At 41.5% G+C, this 25,030-nt stretch overlaps 1 protein-coding gene across 1 annotated transcript in view; it reads left to right on the top strand.

The window, feature by feature from the left end:
* ice2 (interactor of little elongator complex ELL subunit 2) overlaps positions 1–25,030 on the top strand; it is a 117,277-nt gene that overhangs the window by 21,459 nt on the left and 70,788 nt on the right. Inside the window, 2 exon segments of the mRNA XM_065002807.1 lie at positions 1,473–1,589; positions 5,195–5,354. Coding sequence (XP_064858879.1) covers positions 1,473–1,589; positions 5,195–5,354 — 277 coding nt within the window.

Below are 25,030 nucleotides of genomic sequence, written 5' to 3'. Positions count from 1 at the left end.
CTAGAATAATGTATTCTATTTAACAGTAATACTATGGTGAGATATACTAGAATAATGTATTCTATTTAACAGTAATACTTGGTGAGATATACTAGAATAATGTATTCTATTTAACAGTAATACTATGGTGAGATATACTAGAATAATGTATTCTATATGACAGTAATACTTGTGAGATATACTATGGTGAGATATACTAGAATAATGTATTCTATTTAACAGTAATACTATGGTGAGATATACTAGAATAATGTATTCTATATAACAGTAATACTATGGTGAGATATACTAGAATAATGTATTCTATTTAACAGTAATACTATGGTGAGATATACTAGAATAATGTATTCTATATGACAGTAATACTATGGTGAGATATACTAGAATAATGTATTCTATTTAACAGTAATACTATGGTGAGATATACTAGAATAATGTATTCTATATGACAGTAATACTATGGTGAGATATACTATGGTGAGATATACTAGAATAATGTATTCTATATAACAGTAATACTATGGTGAGATATACTAGAATAATGTATTCTATTTAACAGTAATACTATGGTGAGATATACTAGAATAATGTATTCTATTTAACAGTAATACTATGATGAGATATACTAGAATAATGTATTCTATATGACAGTAATACTATGGTGAGATATACTATGGTGAGATATACTAGAATAATGTATTCTATTTAACAGTAATACTATGGTGAGATATACTAGAATAATGTATTCTATATGACAGTAATACTATGGTGAGATATACTAGAATAATGTATTCTATATAACAGTAATACTATGGTGAGATATACTATGGTGAGATATACTAGAATAATGTATTCTATTTAACAGTAATACTATGGTGAGATATACTAGAATAATGTATTCTATTTAACAGTAATACTATGGTGAGATATACTAGAATAATGTATTCTATTTAACAGTAATACTATGGTGAGATATACTAGAATAATGTATTCTATTTAACAGTAATACTATGGTGAGATATACTAGAATAATGTATTCTATTTAACAGTAATACTATGGTGAGATATACTATGGTGAGATATACTAGAATAATGTATTCTATTTAACAGTAATACTATGGTGAGATATACTAGAATAATGTATTCTATTTAACAGTAATACTATGGTGAGATATACTAGAATAATGTATTCTATTTAACAGTAATACTATGGTGAGATATACTAGAATAATGTATTCTATTTAACAGTAATACTATGGTGAGATATACTATGGTGAGATATACTAGAATAATGTATTCTATTTAACAGTAATACTATGGTGAGATATACTAGAATAATGTATTCTATATAACAGTAATACTATGGTGAGATATACTAGAATAATGCATTCTGTATAATAGTAGTACTATAAACTGTTATCCTTCGTACTTGAGTCACAGAACCTCTCTTCTCCTCCTATGTGTGCCTGCAGGGCGAGGTGGTGATCACAGACCACAAAGTCGTGCCTAATGAAGCACAGTTGGCGTTTGACTACGAGACCGTTTCATCAGATATTCCTCCAGTCGAGAAAGCAAAGCTCTCACACTCTGTAAGAATGAGGCATTACTTCTTAATTACTACAACAAAGAGAGACATTGGATATTGTGTCAGGTTGGAACTCAGTCTTTGGGAGGCCTTTATATTAGAGGTCGTCCGATTGTGATTTTCAGGTTGGAACTCAGTCTTTGGGAGGCCTTTATATTAGAGGTCGTCCGATTGTGATTTTCAGGTTGGAACTCAGTCTTTGGGAGGCCTTTATATTAGAGGTCGTCCGATTGTGATTTTCAGGTTGGAACTCAGTCTTTGGGAGGCCTTTATATTAGAGGTCGTCCGATTGTGATTTTCAGGTTGGAACTCAGTCTTTGGGAGGCCTTTTATATTAGAGGTCGTCCGATTATGATTTTCAGGTTGGAACTCAGTCTTTGGGAGGCCTTTATATTAGAGGTCGTCCGATTATGATTTTTCAACGCCGATATCGATTATTGGAGGACCAAAAAAAAGCTGATGGCGATTTATTTATTTGTAATAATGACAATTACAACAATACTGAATGAACACTTTTATTTTAACTTAATATAATACATCAATAAAATCAATTTAGCCTCAAATAAATAATGAAACATGTTCAATTTGGTTTAAATAATGCAAAAACATGATCGGTGTCTAAAAATGCCAATTACCGATTGTTATGAAAACTTGAAATCGGCCCTAATTAATCGGCCGACCTCTACTTACCACAGCCCTTACACCAGACTCAGTCCTTACCACAGCCCTTACACCAGACTCAGTCCTTACCACAGCCCTTACACCAGACCCAGTCTTTACCACAGCCCTTACACCAGGCCCAGTCCTTACCACAGCCCTTACACCAGACCCAGTCCTTACCACACCCCTTACACCAGACCCAGTCCTTACCACAGCCCTTACACCAGACCCAGTCCTTACGACAGCCCTTACACCAGACCCAGTCCTTACCACAGCCCTTACACCAGACCCAGTCCTTACCACAGTCCTTACACCAGACCCAGTCCTTACCACAGCCCTTACACCAGACCCAGTCCTTACCACAGCCCTTACACCAGACCCAGTCCTTACCACAGCCACACCCCTTACACCAGACCCAGTCCTTACCACAGCCCTTACACCAGACTCAGTCCTCACCACAGCCCTTACACCAGACCCAGTCCTTACGACAGCCCTTACACCAGACCCAGTCCTTACCATACCCCTTACACCAGACCCAGTCCTTACCACAGCCCTTACACCAGACCCAGTCCTTACGACAGCCCTTACACCAGACTCAGTCCTTACCACACCCCTTACACCAGACCCAGTCCTTACCACAGCCATACCCCTTACACCAGACTCAGTCCTTACCACAGCCCTTACACCAGACCCAGTCCTTACCACAGTCCTTACACCAGACCCAGTCCTTACCACAGCCCTTACACCAGACCCAGTCTTTACCACAGCCCTTACACCAGACCCAGTCTTTACCACAGCCCTTACACCAGACCCAGTCTTTACCACAGCCCTTACACCAGACCCAGTCTTTACCACAGCCCTTACACCAGACCCAGTCTTTACCACAGCCCTTACACCAGACCCAGTCCTTACCACAGCCCTTACACCAGACCCAGTCCTTACCACAGCCCTTACACCAGACCCAGTCCTTACCACAGCCCTTACACCAGACCCAGTCCTTACCACAGCCCTTACACCAGACCCAGTCCTTACCACAGCCCTTACACCAGACCCAGTCCTTACCACAGCCAGCCCTTACACCAGACCCAGTCCTTACCACAGCCCTTACACCAGACCCAGTCCTTACCACAGCCCTTACACCAGACCCAGTCCTTACCACAGTCCTTACACCAGACCCAGTCCTTACCACAGCCCTTACACCAGACCCAGTCCTTACCACAGCCATACCCCTTACACCAGACTCAGTCCTTACCACAGCCCTTACACCAGACCCAGTCCTTACCACAGTCCTTACACCAGACCCAGTCCTTACCACAGCCCTTACACCAGACCCAGTCCTTATCACAGCCCTTACACTAGGCCCAGTCCTTACCACACCCCTTACACCAGACCCAGTCCTTACCACAGCCCTTACACCAGACCCAGTCCTTACCACAGCCCTTACACCAGACCCAGTCCTTACCACAGCCCTTACACCAGACCCAGTCCTTACCACAGCCCTTACACCAGACCCAGTCCTTACCACAGCCCTTACACCAGACCCAGTCCTTACCACAGTCCTTACACCAGACCCAGTCTTTACCACAGCCCTTACACCAGGCCCAGTCCTTACCACAGCCCTTACACCAGACCCAGTCCTTACCACACCCCTTACACCAGACCCAGTCCTTACCACAGCCCTTACACCAGACCCAGTCCTTACGACAGCCCTTACACCAGACCCAGTCCTTACCATACCCCTTACACCAGACCCAGTCCTTACCACAGCCCTTACACCAGACCCAGTCCTTACGACAGCCCTTACACCAGACTCAGTCCTTACCACACCCCTTACACCAGACCCAGTCCTTACCACAGCCATACCCTTACACCAGACTCAGTCCTTACCACAGCCCTTACACCAGACCCAGTCCTTACCACAGTCCTTACACCAGACCCAGTCCTTACCACAGCCCTTACACCAGACCCAGTCTTTACCACAGCCCTTACACCAGACCCAGTCTTTACCACAGCCCTTACACCAGACCCAGTCTTTACCACAGCCCTTACACCAGACCCAGTCTTTACCACAGCCCTTACACCAGACCCAGTCTTTACCACAGCCCTTACACCAGACCCAGTCCTTACCACAGCCCTTACACCAGACCCAGTCCTTACCACAGCCCTTACACCAGACCCAGTCCTTACCACAGCCCTTACACCAGACCCAGTCCTTACCACAGCCCTTACACCAGACCCAGTCCTTACCACAGCCCTTACACCAGACCCAGTCCTTACCACAGCCCTTACACCAGACCCAGTCCTTACCACAGCCCTTACACCAGACCCAGTCCTTATCACAGCCCTTACACTAGGCCCAGTCCTTACCACACCCCTTACACCAGACCCAGTCCTTACCACAGCCCTTACACCAGACCCAGTCCTTACCACAGCCCTTACACCAGACCCAGTAACCCCACAGTCCTTACCCCCAGACCCAGTCCTTACCACAGCCCTTACACCAGACCCAGTCCTTATCACAGCCCTTACACTAGGCCCAGTCCTTACCACACCCCTTACACCAGACCCAGTCCTTACCACAGCCCTTACACCAGACCCAGTCCTTACCACAGCCCTTACACCAGACCCAGTCCTTACCACAGCCCTTACACCAGACCCAGTCCTTACCACAGCCCTTACACCAGACCCAGTCCTTACCACAGCCCTTACACCAGACCCAGTCCTTACCACAGTCCTTTCACCAGACCCAGTCCTTACCACAGCCCTTACACCAGACCCAGTCCTTACCACATCCCTTACACCAGACCCATTCCGATTAATCGGTCGACCTCTACTTTGTATATGAACTCAACTATTAAACACCCTCCAGCAGCACTCTTCCATTGATGTTTCTAAACAGTGTTATGACTTAGAATCCTCATTTAATGTTGGTGTTTGTGTCACGTTTAGGGCGTCAGTACTGACAGCAATGCAGAGAAGCTGAGTGGTCGGTATGAACCCCATGTTGTCCTGAGTAGAGAAAGTCTGGTCAGACTGCTGGACAACCACGGTCCGGACTTCACTGATCCCTGGGAGTTACCTGTAGTGGTCAAAACCAACCCTGGGAGAGGTAGGATATAACCTAACCCCTCATCCTGACCCTAACCCAGGGAGAGGTAGGATATAACCTAACCCCTCATCCTGACCCCTAACCCCTCATCCTGACCCCTAACCCCTCATCCTGACCCCTAACCCCTCATCCTGACCCCTAACCCCTCATCCTGACCCTAACCCAGGGAAAGGTAGGATATAACCTAAACCCTCATCCTGACCCCTAACCCCTCATCCTGACCACTAACCCCTCATCCTGACCACTAACCCTCATCCTGACCCCTAACCCCTCATCCTGACCCCTAACCCCTCATCCTGACCCCTAACCCCTCATCCCGACCCCTAACCTTGGGAGTTACCTGTAGTGGTAAAACCCTCACGTCCTTTCTCCTCGTCACCTTCTCAAAACCCATTGGAGGAGAAGGTCGAAGGGGAGGAACCTCTCGCTTTCTCATCCATTTGAGATGGAGATGAGGCCCGAGGAGCATGCAATGGTGTTATTCCAAATATCAACCGTGGGAGAGGTAGGACATTACCCTGAACCCTAACCAGGGCTCCCCAGATAGCATATAATATCAAAATGTGTAGAATGTCCTGGAAATTTGCTTTACAAGAGTTTCTCTCAGCCTCATGGCAAAATGTTAAGAATAGCATTATAAAACAAAGTGTTGAAATCAATAATGTGCAGTTGATAAACCCTGGATGGATGATACTTTGTATTGGCAAATGAGAGGCTTTATTGTCAAAGCCAATTTTATTTGTCACAAATACAACAGGTCAACGGGCGGGGGGGTACCGGGTAATAACATGGCTGTATACAGGGAGTACCGGGTAATGACATGGCTGTATACAGGGAGTACCAGGTAATGACATGGCTGTATACAGGGAGTACCGGGTAATGACATGGCTGTATACAGGGAGTACCGGGTAATGACATGGTTATATACAGGGAGTACCAGGTAATGACATGGTTATATACAGGGAGTACCAGGTAATAACATGGTTATATACAGGAAGTACCAGGTAATGACATGGCTGTATACAGGGAGTACCAGGTAATAACATGGTTATATACAGGGAGTACCAGGTAATAACATGGCTATATACAGGGAGGTAATAACATGGTTATATACAGGGAGTACCAGGTAATAACATGGCTGTATACAGGGAGTACCAGGTAATGACATGGCTATATACAGGAGTACCGGGTAATAAAATGGCTATATACAGGGAGGTAATAACATGGCTATATACAGGGAGTACCAGGTAATAACATGGCTATATACAGGGAGTACCAGGTAATAACATGGTTATATACAGAGAGTACCAGGTAATAACATGGCTATATACAGGGAGTACCAGGTAATGACATGGCTGTATACAGGGAGTACCAGGTAATAACATGGCTATATACAGGGAGGTAATAACATGGTTATATACAGGAGGTAATAACATGGTTATATACAGGGAGGTAATAACATGGTTATATACAGGGAGTACCAGGTAATAACATGACTGTATACAGGGAGTACCAGGTAATAACATGGTTGTATACAGGGAGTACCAGGTAATAACATGGCTGTATACAGGGAGTACCAGGTAATAACATGGCTGTATACAGGGAGTACCAGGTAATAACATGGTTATATACAGGGAGTACCAGGTAATAATAACATGGTTATATACAGGGAGTACCAGATAATAACATGGTTTTATACAGGGAGTACCAGGTAATAACATGGCTATATACAGGGAGGTAATAACATGGTTTTATACAGGGAGTACCAGGTAATAACATGGTTATATACAGGGAGTACCAGGTAATAACATGGTTATAAACAGGAAGTACCAGGTAATAACATGGCTGTATACAGGGAGTACCAGGTAATAACATGGCTGTATACAGGGAGTACCAGGTAATAACATGGTTATATACAGGAGTACCAGTAAATAATAACATGGTTATATACAGGGAGTACCAGATAATAACATGGTTTTATACAGGGAGTACCAGGTAATAACATGGCTATATACAGGGAGGTAATAACATGGTTTTATACAGGGAGTACCAGGTAATAACATGGTTATATACAGGGAGTACCAGGTAATAACATGGTTATAAACAGGAAGTACCAGGTAATAACATGGTTATATACGGGGAGTACCAGGTAATAACATGGTTTTATACGGGGAGTACCAGGTAATAACATGGCTGTATACAGGGAGTACCGGGTAATGACATGGCTGTATACAGGGAGTACCGGGTAATGACATGGCTGTATACAGGGAGTACCGGGTAATAACATGGTTATATACAGGGAGTACCAGGTAATAACATGGTTTTATACAGGGAGTACCAGGTAATAACATGGTTTTATACAGGGAGTACTAGGTAATAACATGGCTGTATACAGGGAGTACCAGGTAATGACATGGCTGTATACAGGGAGTACCGGGTAATAACATGGCTGTATACAGGGAGGTAATAACATGGCTGTATACAGGGAGTACCAGGTAATAACATGGCTGTATACAGGGAGTACCAGGTAATGACATGGCTGTATACAGGGAGTACCGTGTATACATGGAGGTAATAACATGGCTGTATACAGGGAGTACCAGGTAATAACATGGCTGTATACAGGGAGTACCAGGTAATAACATGGTTATATACAGGGAGTACCAGGTAATAACATGATTATATACAGGGGTACCAGGTAATAACATGGTTATATACAGGGGTACCAGCTAATAACATGGCTATATACAGGGGTACCAGGTAATAACATGGTTATATACAGGGGTACCAGCTAATAACATGGCTATATACAGGGGTACCAGGTAATAACATGGTTATATACAGGGAGTACCAGGTAATAACATGGTTATATACAGGGGTACCAGCTAATAACATGGCTATATACAGGGGTACCAGGTAATAACATGGTTATATACAGGGAGTACCGGGTAATAACATGGCTATATACAGGGAGTACCGGGTAATAACATGGCTATATACAGGGAGGTAATAACATGGTTATATACAGGGAGGTAATAACATGGCTGTATACAGGGAGGTAATAACATGGCTGTATACAGGGAGGTAATAACATGGCTGTATACAGGGAGGTAATAACATGCCTATATGCAGAGAGGTAATAACATGGCTATATACAGGGAGGTAATAACATGGCTGTATACAGGGAGTACCAGGTAATGACATGGCTGTATACAGGGAGTACCGGGTAATAACATGGCTGTATACAGAGAGTACCAGGTAATAACATGGCTGTATACAGGGAGTACCGGGTAATAACATGGCTGTATACAGAGAGTACCAGGTAATAACATGGCTGTATACAGAGAGGTAATAACATGGTTATATACAGGGAGTACCGGGTAATAACATGGCTGTATACAGGGAGTACCAGGTAATAACATGGCTGTATACAGGGAGGTAATAACATGGCTGTATACAGGGAGTACCAGGTAATGACATAACTATATACAGGGAGTACCGGGTAATAACATGGTTATATACAGGGAGTACCAGGTAATAACATGACTATATACAGGGAGTACCGGGTAATACCATGGTTATATACAGGGAGTACCAGGTAATAACATGGTTATATACAGGGAGTACCAGGTAATACCATGGTTATATACAGGGAGTACCAGGTAATGACATGGCTATATACAGGGAGGTAATAACATGGCTATATACAGGGAGTACCGGGTAATACCATGGTTATATACAGGGAGTATCAGGTAATGACATGGCTGTATACAGGGAGTACCAGGTAATGACATAACTATATACAGGGAGGTAATAACATGGCTATATACAGAGAGTACCAGGTAATGACATGGCTGTATACAGGGAGTACCAGGTAATGACATGGCTGTATACAGGGAGTACCAGGTAATGACATGGCTGTATACAGGAAGTACCAGGTAATGACATGGTTATATACAGGGAGTACCAGGTAATAACATGGCTATATACAGGGAGTACCAGGTAATAACATGGCTATATACAGGAAGTACCAGGTAATGACATGGCTATATACAGGGAGTACCAGGTAATAACATGGCTATATACAGGAAGTACCAGGTAATAACATGGCTATATACAGGGAGTACCAGGTAATAACATGGCTATATACAGGAGTACCAGGTAAGTACATGGTTATATACAGGAGTACCAGGTAATAACATGGTTATATACAGGGAGTACCAGGTAATAACATGGTTTTATACAGGGAGGTAATAACATGGTTATATACAGGGAGGGAATAACATGGTTATATACAGGGAGTACCGGGTAATAACATGGTTATATACAGGGAGTACCAGGTAATAACATGGTTTTATACAGACAGGAGGTAATAACATGGTTATATACAGGAGTACCAGGTAATAACATGGTTATATACAGGAGTACCAGGTAATAACATCAATTTTATACAGGGAGGTAATAACATGGTTATATACAGGGAGTACCAGGTAATAACATAACTATATACAGGGAGGTAATAACATGGCTATATACAGGGAGTACCAGGTAATAACATGGCTGTATACAGGGAGTACCAGGTAATGACATAACTATATACAGGGAGGTAATAACATGGCTATATACAGGGAGTACCAGGTAATAACATGGCTATATACAGGGAGTACCAGGTAATAACATGGTTATATACAGGGAGTACCAGGTAATAACATGGTTTTATACAGGGAGTACCAGGTAATAACATGGCTGTATACAGGGAGTACCGGGTAATGACATGGCTGCATACAGGGAGTACCGGGTAATGACATGGCTGTATACAGGAGTAGACAGGTAATAACATGGTTATATACAGGAGTACCAGGTAATAACATGGTTTTATACAGGAGTACCAGGTACCATACATGGTTTTATACAGGAGTACCAGGTAATAACATGGCTGTATACAGGAGTACCAGGTAATGACATGGCTGTATACAGGAGTACCGAGGTAATAACATGGCTGTACAGTACAGGAGGTAAGTAACATGGTCAATATATACAGGAGTACCAGGTAATAACATGGCTGTATACAGGAGTACCAGGTAATGACATGGCTGTATACAGGGAGTACCATGGCTGTACAGGAGGTAATAACATGGCTGTATACAGGAGTACCAGGTAATAACATGGCTGTATACAGGAGGTACCAGGTAATAACATGGTTATATACAGGGAGTACCAGGTAATAACATGATTATATACAGGGGTACCAGGTAATAACATGGTTATATACAGGGGTACCAGCTAATAACATGGCTATATACAGGGGTACCAGGTAATAACATGGTTATATACAGGGGTACCAGCTAATAACATGGCTATATACAGGGGTACCAGGTAATAACATGGTTATATACAGGAGTACCAGGTAATAACATGGTTATATACAGGAGTACCAGCTAACCAACATGGCATATATACAGGGTACCAGGTAATAACATGGTTATATACAGGAGTACCAGGTAATAACATACTATATACAGGGAGTACCGGGTAATAACATGGCTATATACAGGGAGGTAATAACATGGTTATATACAGGGAGGTAATAACATGGCTGTATACAGGGAGGTAATAACATGGCTGTATACAGGGAGGTAATAACATGGCTGCTACCAGGGAGGTAATAACATATGCAGAGAGGTAATAACATGGCTATATACAGGAGGTAATAACATGGCTGTATACAGGAGTACCAGGTAATGACATGGCTGTATACAGTATAGTACCAGGTAATAACATGGCAATATACAGGAGTACCAGGTAATAACATGGTTATATACAGGGAGTACCAGGTAATACCATGGTTATATACAGGGAGTACCAGGTAATGACATGGCTATATACAGGGAGGTAATAACATGGCTATATACAGAGAGTACCAGGTAATGACATGGCTGTATACAGGGAGTACCAGGTAATGACATGGCTGTATACAGGGAGTACCAGGTAATGACATGGCTGTATACAGGAAGTACCAGGTAATAACATGGTTATATACAGGGAGTACCAGGTAATAACATGGCTATATACAGGGAGTACCAGGTAATAACATGGCTATATACAGGGAGTACCAGGTAATGACATGGCTATATACAGGAAGTACCAGGTAATGACATGGCTATATACAGGAAGTACCAGGTAATAACATGGCTATATACAGGAAGTACCAGGTAATAACATGGCTATATACAGGGAGTACCAGGTAATAACATGGCTATATACAGGGAGTACCAGGTAATACCATGGTTATATACAGGGAGTACCGGGTAATAACATGGTTATATACAGGGTGTACCAGGTAATAACATGGTTTTATACAGGGAGGTAATAACATGGTTATATACAGGGAGGGAATAACATGGTTATATACAGGGAGTACCGGGTAATAACATGGTTATATACAGGGAGTACCAGGTAATAACATGGTTTTATACAGGGAGGTAATAACATGGTTATATACAGGGAGTACCGGGTAATAACATGGTTATATACAGGGAGTACCAGGTAATAACATGGTTTTATACAGGGAGGTAATAACATGGTTATATACAGGGAGTACCAGGTAATAACATAACTATATACACGGAGGTAATAACATGGCTATATACAGGGAGTACCAGGTAATAACATGGCTATATACAGGGAGTACCAGGTAATAACATGGCTATATACAGGGAGTACCAGGTAATAACATGGCTATATACAGGAGTACCAGGTAATAACAGTACTGGCTATGTACAGGAGTACCAGGTAATAACATGGCTATATACAGGGGTACCAGGTAATAACTGTCATGGCTGTATACAGGAGTACCAGGTAATGACATGGCTATATACAGTACAGGATGGCTATATACCAGGTAATAACATGGCTATATACAGGAGTACCAGGTAATAACATGGCTATATACAGGAGTACCAGGTAATAACATGGCTATATACAGGAGTACCAGGTAATAACATGGCTATATACAGGAGTACCAGGTAATAACATGGCTATATACAGGAGTACCAGGTAATAACATGGTTATATACAGGAGTACCAGGTAATAACATGGCTGTACAGAGTACCAGGCTAATAACATGGCTATATACAGGAGTACCAGGTAATAACATGGCTATATATACAGGCTAATAACATGGCTAGTACCAGGTAATAACATGGCTATATACAGGAGTACCAGGTAATAACATGGCTATATACAGGAGTACCAGGTAATAACATGGTTATATACAGGAGTACCAGGTAATAACATGGCTGTATACAGGAGGTACCAGGTAATGACATGGCTATATACAGGAGTAGGTAATGACATGGCTGTATACAGGAGTACCGGGTAATAACATGGCTGTATACAGGAGGTAATAACATGGCTATATACAGGAGTACCAGATAACATGGCTATATACAGGAGTAATAACATGGTTATATACAGGGAGGTAATAACATGGTTATATACAGGGAGGTAATAACATGGTTATATACAGGGAGGTAATAACATGGTTATATACAGGGAGTACCAGGTAATAACATGGCTATATACAGGGAGTACCAGGTAATGACATGGTTATATACAGGGACTACCAGGTAATAACATGGTTATATACAGGGAGTACCAGGTAATGACATGGCTATATACAGGGAGTACCGGGTAATGACATGGCTGTATACAGGGAGTACCAGGTAATGACATGGCTGTATACAGGGAGTACCAGGTAATAACATGGCTGTATACAGGGAGTACCGGGTAATAACATGGTTATATACAGGGAGTACCAGGTAATAACATGGCTGTATACAGGAAGTACCAGGTAATAACATGGCTGTATACAGGAAGTACCAGGTAATAACATGGCTGTATACAGGGAGGTAATAACATGGCTGTATACAGGGAATACCAGGTAATAACATGGCTGTATACAGGGAGTACCAGGTAATAACATGGCTATATACAGGAAGTACCAGGTAATAACATGGTTATATACAGGGAGGTAATAACATGGCTGTATACAGGGAGGTAATAACATGGCTGTATATACAGGAGTACCAGGTAATAACATGGCTGTATACAGGAGTACCGGGTAATGACATGGCTGTATACAGGAGTAGGGTACCATAACATGATTATATACAGAGAGTACCAGGTAATAACATGACTATATACAGGGAGTACCAGGTAATGACATGGCTGTATACAGGGAGTACCAGGTAATGACATGGCTGTATACAGGGAGTACCAGGTAATGACATGGCTGTATACAGGGAGTACCAGGTAATAACATGGCTGTATACAGGGAGTACCGGGTAATAACATGATTATATACAGAGAGTACCAGGTAATAACATGGCTATATACAGGGAGTACCAGGTAATGACATGGCTGTATACAGGTAGTACCAGGTAATAACATGGCTGTATACAGGGAGTACCATATAATAACATGGCTGTATACAGGGAGTACCAGGTAATAACATGGTTATATACAGGAGTACCGGGTAATAACATGGTTATATACAGAGAGTACCGGGTAATAACATGGCTATATACAGGGAGTACCAGGTAATAACATGGTTATATACAGGGAGTACCAGGTAATAACATGGTTATATACAGAGAGTACCAGGTAATAACATGGCTGTATACAGGGAGTACCAGGTAATGACATGGCTGTATACAGGGAGTACCAGGTAATGACATGGCTGTATACAGGGAGTACCGGGTAATAACATGGCTGTATACAGGGAGGTAATAACATGGCTATATACAGGGAGTACCAGGTAATAACATGGTTATATACAGGGAGGTAATAACATGGTTATATACAGGGAGGTAATAACATGGTTATATACAGGGAGGTAATAACATGGTTATATACAGGGAGGTAATAACATGGTTATATACAGGGAGTACCAGGTAATAACATGGCTATATACAGGGAGTACCAGGTAATGACATGGTTATATACAGGGACTACCAGGTAATAACATGGTTATATACAGGGAGTACCAGGTAATGACATGGCTATATACAGGGAGTACCGGGTAATGACATGGCTGTATACAGGGAGTACCAGGTAATGACATGGCTGTATACAGGGAGTACCAGGTAATAACATGGCTGTATACAGGAGGTAATAACATGGCAATATACAGGAGTACCAGGTAATAACATGGCTATATACAGGAGTACCAGGTAAGACATGGCTATATACAGGGAGTACCAGGTAATAACATGGTTATAGGTAATAACATGGGAGTATACAGGGAGTACCAGGTAATAACATGGTTTTATACAGGGAGTACCAGGTAATAACATGGCTGTATACAGGAGTACAGGTAATAACATGGCTATATACAGGAGGTAATAACATGGCTGTATACAGGGAGTACCAGGTAATAACATGGCTATATACAGGGAGTACCAGGTAATAACATGGCTTTTATACAGGAGTACCAGGTAATAACATGGTTTTATACAGGGAGTACTAACATGGCTGTACATAACATGGCAATGTTATATACAGGAGTACCAGGTAATAACATGGCTATATACAGGAGTACCAGGTAATAACATGGCTGTATACAGGGAGGTAATAACATGGCTGTATACAGGGAGTACCAGGTAATAACATGGCTGTATACAGGGAGTACCAGGTAATGACATGGCTGTATACAGGGAGTACCGTGTATACAGGGAGGTAATAACATGGCTGTATACAGGGAGTACCAGGTAATAACATGGCTGTATACAGGGAGTACCAGGTAATAACATGGTTATATACAGGGAGTACCAGGTAATAACATGATTATATACAGGGGTACCAGGTAATAACATGGTTATATACAGGGGTACCAGCTAATAACATGGCTATATACAGGGTACCAGGTAATAACATGGCTTATATACAGGAGTACCAGTAATAACATGTACTATATACAGGGTACCAGGTAATAACATGGTTATATACAGGAGTACCAGGTAATAACATGGTTATATACAGGGTACCAGGTAATAACATGGCTATATACAGGGTACCAGGTAATAACATGGTTATATACAGGAGTACCAGGTAATAACATGGCTATATACAGGGAGTACCGGGTAATAACATGGCTATATACAGGGAGGTAATAACATGGTTATATACAGGAGGTACCATAACATGGCTGTATACAGGGAGGTAATAACATGGCTGTATACAGGAGGCTAACCAGTGGCTGTATACAGGAGGTAATAACATGGCCTATATACAGAGAGGTAATAACATGGCTATATACAGGGAGGTAATAACATATATACAGGAGTACCAGGTAATGACATGGCTGTATACAGGAGTAGGTAATAACATGGCTATATACAGACAGTACCAGGTAATAACATGGCTATATACAGGAGTACCGGGTAATAACATGGCTGTATACAGGAGTACCAGGTAATAACATGGCTGTATACAGAGAGGTAATAACATGGCTATATACAGGAGTACAGGCTACCAACATGGCTGTATACAGGAGTACCAGGTAATAACATGGCTGTATACAGACAGGTAATAACATGGCTGTATACAGGAGTACCAGGTAATAACATGGCTATATACAGGAGTACCAGGTAATAACATGGTTATATACAGGAGTACCAGGTAATAACATGGCTATATATACAGTAGTACCAGGTAATACATGGTTATATACAGGAGTACCAGGTAATAACATGGCTATATACAGGAGTACCAGGTAATACATGGTTATATACAGGGAGTACCAGGTAATAGACATGGCTATATATATGTGGAGGAGGTAATAACATGGCTATATACAGGATACATGGTATAGACAGGGTAAGTACATGGTTATATACAGGGAGTACCAGGTAATGACATGGCTGTATACAGGAGTACCAGGTAATGACATGGCTATATACAGGAGGTAATAACATGGCTATATACAGGAGTACCAGGTAATGACATGGCTGTATACAGGAGTACCAGGTAATAACATGGCTATATACAGGGAGTACCAGGTAATGACATGGCTATATACAGGAAGTACCAGGTAATGACATGGTTATATACAGGAGTACCAGGTAATAACATGGCTATATACAGGAGTACCAGGTAATAACATGGCTATATACAGGAAGTACCAGGTAATAACATGTCTATATACAGGAGTACCAGGTAATAACATGGCTATATACAGTATACCAGACAGGTAATAACATGGTCTATATACAGGAGTACCAGGTAATAACATGGCTATATACAGGAGTACCAGGTAATACATGGTTATATACAGGAGTACCAGGTAATAACATGGCTATATATACAGGAGTACCAGGTAATAACATGGTCAATATACAGGGGAGGTAATAACATGGTTATATACAGGGAGGAATAACATGGTTATATACAATGGGAGTACCAGGTAATAACATGGCTTATATACAGGAGTACCAGGTAATAACATGGTTTTATACAGGAGAGGTAATAACATGGCTTATATACAGGAGTACCAGTAATAACATGGTTATATACAGGAGTACCAGGTAATAACATGGTTTTATACAGGAGGTAATAACATGGTTATATACAGGAGTACCAGGTAATAACATAACTATATACAGGAGGTAATAACATGGCTATATACAGGAGTACCAGGTAATAACATGGCTGTATACAGGGAGTACCAGGTAATGACACTATATACAGGAGGTAATAACATGGCTATATACAGGAGACCAGGTAATAACATGGCTATATACAGGGTACCAGGTAATAACATGGTTATATACAGGGAGTACCAGGTAATAACATGGTTTTATACAGGGAGTACCAGGTAATAACATGGCTGTATACAGGGAGTACCGGGTAATGACATGGCTGCATACAGGGAGTACCGGGTAATGACATGGCTGTATACAGGGAGTACCGGGTAATAACATGGTTATATACAGGGAGTACCGGGTAATAACATGGTTTTATACAGGGAGTACCAGGTAATAACATGGTTTTATACAGGGAGTACCAGGTAATAACATGGCTGTATACAGGGAGTACCAGGTAATGACATGGCTGTATACAGGGAGTACCGGGTAATAACATGGCTGTGTACAGGGAGGTAATAACATGGCTGTATACAGGGAGTACCAGGTAATAACATGGCTGTATACAGGGAGTACCAGGTAATGACATGGCTGTATACAGGGAGTACCGTGTATACAGGGAGGTAATAACATGGCTGTATACAGGGAGTACCAGGTAATAACATGGCTGTATACAGGGAGTACCAGGTAATAACATGGTTATATACAGGGAGTACCAGGTAATAACATGATTATATACAGGGGTACCAGGTAATAACATGGTTATATACAGGGTACCAGCTAATAACATGGCTATATACAGGGTACCAGGTAATAACATGGCTTATATACAGGGTACCAGCTAATAACATGGCTATATACAGGGTACCAGGTAATAACATGGTTATATACAGGAGTACCAGGTAATAACATGGTTATATACAGGGGTACCAGCTAATAACATGGCTATATACAGGGGTACCAGGTAATAACATGGTTATATACAGGGAGTACCGGGTAATAACATGGCTATATACAGGGAGTACCGGGTAATAACATGGCTATATACAGGGAGGTAATAACATGGTTATATACAGGGAGGTAATAACATGGCTGTATACAGGGAGGTAATAACATGGCTGTATACAGGGAGGTAATAACATGGCTGTATACAGGGAGGTAATAACATGCCTATATGCAGAGAGGTAATAACATGGCTATATACAGGGAGGTAATAACATGGCTGTATACAGGGAGTACCAGGTAATGACATGGCTGTATACATGTAGTACCGGGTAATAACATGGCTGTATACAGGGAGTACCAGGTAATAACATGGTTATATACAGGGAGTACCAGGTAATACCATGGTTATATACAGGGAGTACCAGGTAATGACATGGCTATATACAGGAGGTAATAACATGGCTATATACAGAGAGTACCAGGTAATGACATGGCTGTATACAGGGAGTACCAGGTAATGACATGGCTGTATACAGGGAGTACCAGGTAATGACATGGCTGTATACAGGAAGTACCAGGTAATAACATGGTTATATACAGGGAGTACCAGGTAATAACATGGCTATATACAGGGAGTACCAGGTAATAACATGGCTATATACAGGGAGTACCAGGTAATGACATGGCTATATACAGGAAGTACCAGGTAATGACATGGCTATATACAGGAAGTACCAGGTAATAACATGGCTATATACAGGAAGTACCAGGTAATAACATGGCTATATACAGGAGTACCAGGTAATAACATGGCTATATACAGGAGTACCAGGTAATACCATGGTTATATACAGGAGTGCGGTAATAACATGGTTATATACAGGGTGTACCAGTAATAACATGGTTTTATACAGGGAGGTAATAACATGGTTATATACAGGAGGCTAATAACATGGTTATATACAGGAGTACCGGGTAATAACATGGTTATATACAGGGAGTACCAGGTAATAACATGGTTTTATACAGGACAGTAATAACATGGTTATATACATGGAGTACAGGGGTAATAACATGGCTTATATACAGGAGTACCAGGTAATAACAATGGTTTTATACAGGGAGGTAATAACATGGTTATATACAGGAGTACCAGGTAATAACATAGTCTATATACAGGGAGGTAGGTAACATGGCTATATACAGGAGTACCAGGTAATAACATGGCTATATACAGGAGTACCAGGTAATAACATGGCTATATACAGGAGTACCAGGTAATAACATGGCTATATACAGGAGTACCAGGTAATAACATGGCTACAGTATACAGGAGTACCAGGTAATAACATGGTTAGGGGGTACCAGGTAATAACATGGCTGTATACAGGATACCAGGTAATGACATGGCTATATACAGAGTACCAGGTAATAACATGGCTGTATATAGGAGGCTAATAACATGGCTATATACAGGAGTACCAGGTAATAACATGGCTACAGTATACAGGCTACCAGTAATAACATGTGTTATATACAGAGAGTAACATGGCTGTAATAACATGGCTAGTACTGAGTCAATGTGGAGTACCAGGTAATAACATGGTTATATACAGGCTACCAGGTAATAACATGGTTATATACAGGAGTACCAGGTAATAACATGGCTGTATACAGGATACCAGGTAATGACATGGCTGTATACAGGAGTACCGGGTAATAACATGGCTGTATACAGGGAGACAGGGTAATAACATGGCTGTATACACAGGAGGTAATAACATGGCTATATACAGGAGTACCAGGTACCATAACATGGTTATATACAGGAGTACCAGGTAATAACATGGCTGTATATACAGGGAGGTAACCAGTACTGAGTCAATATACAGGAGTACGAGGTAATAACATGGCTGTACAGTATACAGGGAGGTAATAACATGGTCAATATACAGGAGTACCAGGTAATAACATGGCTATATACAGGAGTAGACAGGTAATAACATGGTTATATACAGGGAGTACCAGGTAATAACATGGCTGTTATATACAGGAGTACCAGGTAATGACATGGCTATATACAGGAGTACCGGTAATAACATGGCTGTACAGTATACAGGAGTACCAGTAATGAGTCAATGTATATACAGGAGTACCAGGTAATAACATGGCTATATACAGGAGTACCGGGTACCAGTAACATGGCTATATACAGGAGTACCAGGTAATAACATGGCTGTATACAGTATAGTAATAACAGGCTAATAACATGGTCTGTACAGGAAGTACCAGGTAATAACATGGCTGTATACAGGAGGTAATAACATGGCTGTATACAGGGTATACCAGGTAATAACATGGCTGTATACAGGAGTACCAGGTAATAACATGGCTATATACAGGAAGACAGGTACCATACATGGTTATATACAGGGAGGTAATAACATGGCTGTATACAGGGAGGTAATAACATGGCTGTATACATGGAGTACCAGGTAATAACATGGCTGTATACAGGAGTACCAGGTAATGACATGGCTGTATACAGGAGTACCATGGTAATAACATGATTATATACAGGCTACCAGGTAATAACATGACTATATACAGGGAGTACCAGGTAATGACATGGCTGTATACAGGATACCAGGTAATGACATGGCTGTATACAGGAGTACCAGGTAATAACATGGCTGTATACAGGAGTACCAGGTAATAACATGGCTGTATACAGGAGTACCGAGGTAATAACATGATTATATACAGAGAGTACCAGGTAATAACATGGCTATATACAGGAGTACCAGGTAATGACATGGCTGTATACAGTCAAGTACCAGGTAATAACATGGCTGTATACAGTAGTACAGGCTAATAACATGGCTGTATACAGGAGTACCAGGTAATAACATGGCTGTACAGTACAGGAGTACCAGTACATGAGTTATGTACAGGAGTACCAGGTAATAACATGGCTATATACAGGGAGTACCAGGTAATAACATGGTTATGTGCAGGAGTACCAGGTAATAACATGGCTATATACAGTAGAGTACCAGGCTACCAACATGGTCAATATACAGGAGTACCAGGTAATAACATGGCTGTATACATAGACAGGCTAAGTACATGGTCAATGTATACAGGAGTACCGGGTAATAACATGTACAGTATACAGGGAGGTAATAACATGGCTATATACAGGAGTACCAGGTAATAACATGGCTGTACATATAGAGGAGGTAATAACATGGCTATATACAGGAGGTAATAACATGGTTATATACAGGGAGGTAATAACATGGTTATATACAGGCTAGGTAATAACATGGTTATATACAGGAGTACCGGAGGTAATAACATGGCTATATACAGGAGTACCAGGTAATACATGGTTATATACAGGGACTACCAGGTAATAACATGTACAGTTATATACAGGAGTACCAGGTAATGACATGGCAATATGCAGGAGTACCGAGGTAATGACATGGCTGTATACAGTAGTACCAGGCTACCAGTACTGGCTGTATACAGGAGTACCAGGTAATAACATGGCTGTATACAGGGAGACAGGGTAATAACATGGTTATATACAGGAGTACGAGGTAATAACATGGCTATATACAGTAAGACCAGGTAATAACATGGCTGAGTCAATGGCAGTACCAGGTAATAACATGGCTGTACAGTATAGACAGGCTACCAGTACTGAGTCAATATATACAGGAGTACCAGGTAATAACATGGCTGTAGTACAGGGGCTACCAGGTAATAACATGGTCTATGTACAGGAAGTACCAGGTAATAACATGTACTGGTATATACAGGGAGGTAATAACATGGCTGTATACAGGGAGGTAATAACATGGCTGTATACAGTATAGACAGGCTAATAACATGGCTGTATACAGGAGTACCGAGGTAATAACATGGCTATATACAGTATACCAGGCTACCAGTACTGAGTCAATATACAGAGAGTACCAGGTAATAACATGGCTGTACAGTATAGACAGGGCTACCAGTAATGAGTCAATGGCTGTATACATGGGAGTACCAGTAATGACATGGCTACCAGTACTAGTCAATGTGCAGTACCAGGTAATAACATGGCTGTATACAGTATAGACAGGCTAATACTGGTCAATGTATACAGGGAGTACCGAGGTAATAACATGGATTATATACAGACAGGCTACCAGGTAATAACATGGTCAATATACAGGAGTACCAGGTAATAACATGGCTGTACAGTAGTAGACAGGCTACCATACATGGTCTGTATACAGGAGTACCAGGTAATAACATGGCTGTATACAGGAGTACCAGGTAATAACATGGTTATATACAGGAGCTACCAGTACTGGTAATGACATGGCTGTATACAGTAGTACCAGGTAATAACATGGCTGTATACAGGAGTACCAGGTAATAACATGGCTGTATACAGGAGCTACCATAACATGGCTATATACAGGAGTACGGGTAATGACATGGCTATATACAGGAAGTACCAGGTAATGACATGGCTATATACAGGAAGTACCAGGTAATGACATGGCTGTATACAGGAGTACCAGGTAAGTGACATGGCAATGTATACAGGAGTACGAGGTAATGACATATAAGTATACAGGAGTACCAGTAATGACATGGCTGTATACAGGAGTACCAGGTAATAACATGATTATATACAGAGACAGGTAAGTAACATGGCTATATACAGGGAGTACCAGGTAATAACATGGCTGTATACAGACAGGCTACCAGTACTGAGTCAATGTGCTATATACAGGGAGTGCGAGGTAATAACATGGCTATATACAGGAGTACCGGTAATAACATGGCTATATACAGGAGTACCGGTAATAACATGGTTATATACAGGGAGTACCAGATAATAGTCAATGGTTATATACAGGGAGGTAATAACATGGCTGTAGTACAGACAGGCTAAGTACATGAGTCAATGTACAGGGTACCAGGTAATAACATGGCTGTATACAGGAGACAGGCTAATACATGAGTCTGTATACAGGAGTACAGAGGTAATAACATGGTTATGTACAGTATAGAGAGGCTACCAGGTAATAACATGGCTATATACAGGAGCACAGGTAATGACATGGCTGTATAGTCATGTGGAGTACCAGGTAATAACATGGCTGTACAGTATGAGACAGGCTACCAGTACTGAGTCAAGTATACAGGAGTACCAGGTAATAACATGGCTGTATACAGGAGTACCAGATAATAACATGGTAGGGTATAACATGGCTGTACAGGTAATAACATGGCTACCAGTAATAACAATGGCTATATACAGGAGGTAATAACATGGCTGTATACAGACAGGCTACCAGTAATGAGTCTATATACAGGAGTACCAGGTAATAACATGGCTGTATATAGACAGGAGTACCAGTAACTGGCAATATGCAGGAGTACCAGGTAATAACATGGCTGTACAGTATACAGGGCTACCAGGTAATAACATGAGTCAATGTGCAGGAGTACCAGGTAATAACATGGCTGTATATACAGGGAGTACCAGGTACTGACATGTCAATATACAGGAGGAGGTAATAACATGGCTGTACAGTATAGACAGGCTACCAGTACTGGTCATATACAGGAGTACCAGGTAATAACATGGCTATAGACAGGAAGTACCAGTACTGAGTCAATGTGCAGGGTGCGAGGTAATAACATGGCTATAGTAATACAGAGAGTACCAGGTAATGAGTCAATGTGTATACAGGAGTACCAGGTAATAACATGGCTGTATACAGGGAGTACCAGGCTAATGACATGGTCAATGTACAGAGTACCAGGTAATAACATGGCTGTATATACATAATAACATGGCTGACCAGGCTACCAGTACTGAGTCAATGTGCAGGGTACGAGGTAATAACATGGCTGTACAGTATAGACAGGCTACCAGTACTGAGTCAATGTGCAGGGTACGAGGTAATAACATGGCTGTACAGTATAGACAGGCTACCAGTACTGAGTCAATGTGCAGGGTACCAGGTAATAACATGGCTGTACAGTATAGACAGGTAATACTGAGTCAATATACAGGAGTACCGAGGTAATAACATGCTGTTAGTATACAGGCTACCAGTAATACTGGTCAATATGCAGGAGGTAATAACATGGCTGTATATATAGGGAGACTACCAGTACTGAGTCAATATACAGGGTACCAGGTAATAACATGGCTGTATATACAGGCTACCAGGTAATCAATGCTGTATGGTACCAGAGGTAATAACATGGCTGTATAGACAGGTTACCAGTACTGAGTCAATGTGCAGGAGTATCAGGTAATAACATGGCTTAGGTAATACAGGAGTACCAGTAATAACATGGTTTTATACAGGGAGGTAATAACATGGTTAGTATAGACAGGAGTACCAGGTAATAACATAACTATATACAGGGAGGTAATAACATGGCTGTACAGTATAGACAGGCTACCAGTACTGAGTCAATGTGCAGGGTACGAGGTAATAACATGGCTGTACAGTATAGACAGGCTACCAGTACTGAGTCAATGTGCAGGGTACGAGGTAATAACATGGCTGTACAGTATAGACAGGAGTACCAGGTAATACATGGTCAATATACAGGAGTACCAGGTAATAACATGGCTGTATACAGGGACTACCAGTACTGACAATGCTGCATACAGGAAGAGGTAATAACATGGCTGTACAGTATAGACAGGCTAATAAGAGTCAATGTGCTGTATACAGGAGTACCAGGTAATAACATGATTGTACTACAGCAGAGTACCAGGTAATAACATGGCTAGTATACAGGCTACCAGTAATGACATGGCTGTATACAGGGAGTACCAGGTAATAACATGGCTGTATACAGTAGTACCAGGTAATGACATGAGTCAATATACAGAGTACCAGGTAATAACATGGCTGTACAGTAGTACCAGATAATAACATGGTACTGATCACATGGCTATATGCGGGTAATAACATGGCTGTAATACTGAGGGAGTACGAGGTAATAACATGGCTGTATACAGGGTGCCGGGTAATGACATGGCTGTATACAGG

The sequence above is a fragment of the Oncorhynchus nerka genome, linkage group LG17 (assembly GCF_034236695.1).
Source record: "Oncorhynchus nerka isolate Pitt River linkage group LG17, Oner_Uvic_2.0, whole genome shotgun sequence".
Taxonomy (NCBI): Eukaryota; Metazoa; Chordata; class Actinopteri; order Salmoniformes; family Salmonidae; genus Oncorhynchus; species Oncorhynchus nerka.
The sequence above is the reverse complement of the archived record's forward strand: the minus strand, read 5'-3'. Positions and strand labels throughout refer to the sequence as shown.